This window comes from Ictalurus furcatus, chromosome 12 (genome assembly GCF_023375685.1).
Source record: "Ictalurus furcatus strain D&B chromosome 12, Billie_1.0, whole genome shotgun sequence".
Taxonomy (NCBI): Eukaryota; Metazoa; Chordata; class Actinopteri; order Siluriformes; family Ictaluridae; genus Ictalurus; species Ictalurus furcatus.
In genome coordinates, this window is record NC_071266.1 from 24,877,155 (window position 1) to 24,883,381 (window position 6,227).

At 46.3% G+C, this 6,227-nt stretch overlaps 1 protein-coding gene across 1 annotated transcript; it reads left to right on the plus strand.

The window, feature by feature from the left end:
• On the plus strand, positions 1–6,024 carry pex11b (peroxisomal biogenesis factor 11 beta). Its single transcript, XM_053637409.1, has 4 exons — positions 1–428; positions 777–892; positions 3,196–3,397; positions 3,475–6,024. The coding sequence occupies exons 1-4, from the start codon at positions 373–375 to the stop codon at positions 3,857–3,859; spliced, it is 759 nt and encodes a 252-aa protein (XP_053493384.1). The 5' UTR covers positions 1–372; the 3' UTR covers positions 3,860–6,024.
• The last annotated feature ends 203 nt before the right edge of the window (positions 6,025–6,227 follow it).

Genomic DNA, 6,227 nt, shown 5'->3' on the forward strand with positions numbered 1-6,227 from the left:
TATTACAACAAAGTAAATACCGATAGAGTGGAAAGTTCTGTTCATATATGATCTTCCATGAAAGATAACGACGCCTGTTTGTAATAATCAGTTATGAAAACGCCATTAGGCTTTTACACTGTGGAAATGTCATGCGCGAGACCAGTTTGTCCCTCTGCGGTAGCCGTAACCCGGAAGTCAGCGCCAATGCGCAATAAAACATTCTGTTTGCTGTCAAAATAAACGAAATGCTAGCCGAATGCACGGGCGACGTAGGAGTTTAAAGGTTGTGTTATCTTTAAACGTTTGTCGTTTGAGTCTAAAAGTATCAAATTAGTGCATAAAAGCGCACTTTGTTGAGTTCGGGTTAGTTGAAAGGCGGCGGTTGTGTACATGGAGACGTGGGTGAGATTCAGCGCTCAGAGTCAAGCGAAAGAGCGAGTGTTCAGGTGAGAAAAGCACGGTGTGCAACTCCAACACGGGCCGTGTGGTCTAAGGACTACAGTAGAACACAACATGGCTGTGTCTGAAGCGAGGGCCTGCTCCCTGTTCCCTACAGACTGCTGTAGTGGTCTCCACCAGGCCACTCTTCTGTAGACAATAACATCCATATAAAATCTTATCCCCTAGACCACGTGATCCCAGTCCTGTACCGCTCCAGCTCTACTCTCGGTTAACACGGTTCCTCTTAACACTTAGGTTTGAAATACATTTGCCATCTTGTCAGTAGGCTGTGTTCAGTTGTGTGTGTGTGTGTGTGTGTGTGTGTGTGTGTGTGTGTGTGTGTGTGTGTACAGGGCTGCACAGTATGCCTGCACTCTGCTCGGATACACACTGCAGAAAGGAGGAGCTGCAGCTCAACTGTTAACAACCATCAAGCAGCTGGAAGCTCATCTGAGTCTCAGCAGAAAACGTATGTCCTCACGTCTGTCGTCCTCACATACTCGTGTCCCTCATCCTCATGTCCTCACATACATCTCATCCTCATGTCCTCACATACGTCTCATCCTCATGTCCTCACATACGTCTCATCCTCATGTCCTCACATACGTCTATCATCCTCACGTCCTCACATATGTCTCTCATACTCACGTCTGTCATCCTCATGTCTCTCATACTCACGTCAGTCATCATCACATACTCGTGTCCCTCATCCTCATGTCCTCACATACGTCTCATCCTCACGTCCTCACATACGTCTCTCATACTCACGTCAGTCATCATCACATACTCGTGTCCCTCATCCTCATGTCCTCACATATGTCTATCATCCTCACGTCCTCACATACGTCTATCATCCTCACGTCCTCACATACGTCTCATCCTCATATCCTCACATATGTCTATCATCCTCACGTCCTCACATACGTCTCTCATACTCACGTCTGTCATCCTCACGTCTCTCATACTCACGTCAGTCATCATCACATACTCGTGTCCCTCATCCTCATGTCCTCACATACGTCTCATCCTCATGTCCTCACATACGTCTCTCATACTCACATCAGTCATCATCACATACTCGTGTCCCTCATCATGTCCTCACATACATCTCATCCTCATGTCCTCACATACGTCTCATATCCTCACGTCCTCACATACGTCTATCATCCTCACGTCCTCACATACGTCTCATCCTCATGTCCTCACATACGTCTCATCCTCATGTCCTCACATACGTCTCATCCTCACGTCCTCACATACGTCTCTGATACTCACGTCTGTCATCCTCACGTCTCATACTCACGTCAGTCATCATCACATACTCGTGTCTCTCATCCTCATGTCCTCACATACGTCTATCTTCGTCACGTCCTCACATATGTCTCTCATACTCACGTCTGTCATCCTCACGTCTCTCATACTCACGTCAGTCATCATCACATACTCGTGTCTCTCATCCTCATGTCCTCACATACGTCTCTCATCCTTACGTCCTCATACGTCTCTCGTCCTCACGTCTCTCGTACTCACGTCCTTACATACACACGCCTCTCATCCTCACATCTTTACACTCACGTCTCTCATCCTCTCGTCCTCACATGCTTGTGTCTCTCGTACTCGCGTCCTGACATATTCACGTTCGCACATGCTCGTGTCCTTCCATATTCACGCCCCTCATCTTTACGTCCTCACATACTCATGTCTCTCATCCTCACATCCTCACATACTCGCGTTTCTCATCCTGTCGTCCTCGCATGCTCATGTCTCTCGTCCTCATGCCCTCACATGCTCATGCCTCTCGTCCTCATATCCACACGTACTCACGTTCTCACATCCTCACGTCTCTCATAGTCGCATCTCATATTCACATCCTCTCATCTCTCATCCTCACATCTTCACATCCTCACATACGCACATCCTCTCGTCTCTCATCCTCACATCATCACATCCTCACATACGCATGTCTTCTCGTCTCTCATCCTCACATCTTCACGTTCTCACATCCTCACGTCTCTCATAGTCGCATCTCTCATATTCACGTCCTCTCGTCTCTCATCCTCACATCTTCACGTCCTCACATACGCACATCCTCTCGTCTCTCATCCTCACATCTTCACGTCCTCACATACGCACGTCTCTAATCCTCACATACTCATGTCCTCACGTGCTCATGTCCTCACGTACTCATGTTTTCATGTACTCACGTCTCATCCTCACGTCTCATCCTCACATACTCATGTCTCATTCTCACATACTCACGTTCTCACATGTTTGCGTCTCACGTCCTCACATCTCTCATCCTCAGGTCTCTCGTCGTTATCTCCGTTAACGCTCTCCGTTCGGAATTCTATTCATTACACGTGTGCACGTACAGTTGCAGTGCGCAACTGCTTCAGTCCATTAAACACCTGCCCAACTGATGTCAACTACTGAACTAAAAATCAAGTCTGTTTCCTCCCTCCCGTAATTCCGTATGAATTTTCTTTCCTTCTGAAAGAATGAACTAAAAATCAAGTTTTTTCCCCTTCTGTCCTTGTGACCTTTCTTCCCAACGTCCTTCTTTTAAACTTTTAACTCAAACGCAGGTGTGTTTAAAGTTTTTTTAGGACGTGTCCGTGACTACAGTACTGTCCGTGCTGATTGTGATGAGAGCTCGTAGAGCTGATTATTAACACAGTCCTAATCTCACGTTCGCTCACAGTTGTTGTTGTTGTTGTTGTTGTTGTTTGTTTACTGAGCTGTGTGTATTTCTGTGCGTTTCCACGTGCACAGTGATGCGGTTAGGGAACTCGGCCGAGGCTCTGGAAGCAGCGAAGCGAGCCATTCACCTCTCCGACTGCGTGCTGCGGCTCTGCATCACCGTCTCCCATTTAAACAGAGCCATGTACTTCGCCTGCGATAACCTGCTGTGGGCCGGAAAGGCGGGGCTGCTGCCTCGACTCGACCAGAACAAGTGGAGTCAGAGGTCATTCAGGTGAGTCTTCTTTTCTTTGTCTCCTGCACGTTCTTCTCTTCTCTTTTCTTTTATTCTCTCTCTCTCTCTCTCTGTAGGTATTACCTGTTTGCGCTGATCTTGAACCTGAGCCGTGACCTGTACGAGATGTACGGTTTGATGGAGCGCGAGCGGCGCAGCACTTCGGCCAAAGCTCATCTCTCAGGCGCGGTAGAGAACGGCGAGTTCCCCTCCGCCACGTCCTCCTGCGCGTCCGTCTTCGCGGCCAGGCTTCGGCGGCAGCTGTGTCTGCTCGCGGCCGTCCTGCGCAGCAACCCTCCGCTCCTGCTGGACACGCTGAAGAACCTGTGTGACGTCTTCATCCCGCTGGACAAGCTGGGCCTGTACGCCACCGGGCCGGGGTTCGTCGGGGCGTGCGGTCTCACCTCGTCCGTTCTGTCCATCCTCACCGTGCTCTACCCCTGGCTCAAACTCAAACCCTAAACCGCCGTTTAAACGTCACGCCATGAACCAGTGCCGAGTCTGAACTGGGCCTCTGACGGAATTCCTAGACTGGCCAATCAAGACGGAGTGTGCTGATGATGTCACAACTGTCAGAGGAGATGGAGAGCAAAAGGAGGCTCTGTGTGTGTGTGTGTGTGTGTGTGTGTGTGTGTGTGTGTGTTTGCTATACTATACTATGAGTTAGGCATGTGCTGATAATCCTAGCGTGTTCACGTGGTATCAGAACGCCGATAATCACAAGGAGAACGCGTTCACGTCTTTATACGAATGACGGTGTGTGAAAACACGTGCAGCCGAGAAAAACAAATCCGCTGTATGTGTGTTGAACATCCCGTGTTATTTCAATCGTACTACACCGCTCGATTGGGAATTCTCCATTCTGATTGGTCAGAGGGCGTCGGTCAGTCTTCAGTGACAGCAGCTAGTCCTAACACGTTATTGTTTCTATAGTAACGGCGTACACAGGGACGTGTCCACGTAAAACCGGTTTAAAAAAAAGAAAAAGTAGTATTTTTTGGACGTCTCGAGCGTTAAGCTGTAAGTTTTCCAGCACGGGAACGTCTTCAGGAAATGGATTTTTTTGGTAAAGTGATGTGGTGTAAGAGGAATTAAAACACTTGAGCTGTTTGTTTGTTTTTTGGGAAGAGAATCGGCTTCAGGATGGTAAGAGTAACTCCGCTGCATCGTGGGTTATTTTCTTATAAACCAAGAGTCATTCCTAAAGTGACGGCGTAATAATAATATAATAACAGTGCGGGTTCATTACATTTTTATCTGAAAGATGTTGCTGGTTTCGACGGTTAGTCTCAGTGAGAAATACAGGTTCAGTCGTGTAATAATAATAATAACAATAATAATAATAATAATAATAATGATGATGATGATGATTAGTGTAAACCATATTTAATTGTGATACAGAACTGTAATATTAGCACATGCCTACTGTGTATCTCTTTTGTGTGTGTGTGTATGTGTGTTTGTATGATTGTATGATGTGTGTATGATTGTGTGTGTATGATGTGTATTGTGTGTGTGTATGATTGTGTGTGTATGATGTGTGTATGATGTGTATAGTGTGTGTGTGTGTGTGTATGATGTGTGTGTGTGTGTGTGTGTATGATGTGTGTATGATTGTGTGTGTATGATGTGTATATGATTGTGTGTGTATGATGTGTGTATGATTGTGTGTGTATGATGTGTATTGTGTGTGTGTATGATTGTGTGTGTATGATGTGTGTATGATTGTGTGTGTATGATGTGTGTATGATTGTGTGTGTATGATGTGTATTGTGTGTGTGTATGATTGTGTGTGTATGATGTGTGTATGATGTGTATAGTGTGTGTGTGTGTGTGTGTATGATGTGTGTGTGTGTGTGTGTATGATGTGTGTATGATTGTGTGTGTGTGTGTGTGTGTGTGTGTGTGTGTGTGTGTGTGTGTGTTTTGGTTTCTCTTTCTCTTATTCTTCCCCAGCTGACATTTTTACGCATCTTTACAAATGAAAGTTAATCCCTAACAGTCCATGTTTAGATTTCTAGAACGGTGTTAAATCTCTCACAAGCTCAGATCTGTACCAAACGCACGTCACTTCACGTCACTTCACGTCACTTCTCTTCATGCCAGTTGAGATCCGAATTTAATGGAAGTGTGAATGCGGACAAACTGTGTAACTCTGAAAGGTTACCCTGAACTGGAAGACGAGACGCACCGAAACTGTACTTTAATCCCTGTACTCCGCCAGTGTTTGTTGACGTGCGACCTCTGCGAATGTTTGTTGACGTGCGACAGCCCACCGATTGACTCATCTTCAGACGATTAATCAGAACCGACTGCTGGACCGTTCTGCACTCGAGAGGGTGCGGCAGGTGGGCGTTATTGTTTTGTATGCAGCATGCTGTTAATGCAACACATCTAATCCACTGCAACGTTTCAGCTAAATTACAGACTGTTTACTGATGCATCATCAGCTACCGACGAAATGTTTTCCACAACCTCAAGCGTTTTAAAGCCGAAAACGAACACACTTTATTAAACGTACTAGAGAGTCTGTTCTGATTTTTAAGGAGCGGGTTTGTAATTATTATTACAGCCCCCTGCTGCCTGTGAGGTGTACTGCAGTTATAATAAAAAAATAAATAAAAACGTTAACATGCCTCGGTCTTTCACTGTTTAAACTATGCGTGCGTTGAAATATGCCGTTTAAGGGGAAAGGGGCGGAGCTGAGCGGCTCCGTTACGTCTAGGGCGGAGCTTTTCTTTTCAGGGCCTGAAAAAACTTCAACACGCCCGACATTAAGAAGCCAGAAGCAAGGTGATATCTCGACTGATATTACAACGAGGAGTGTGTA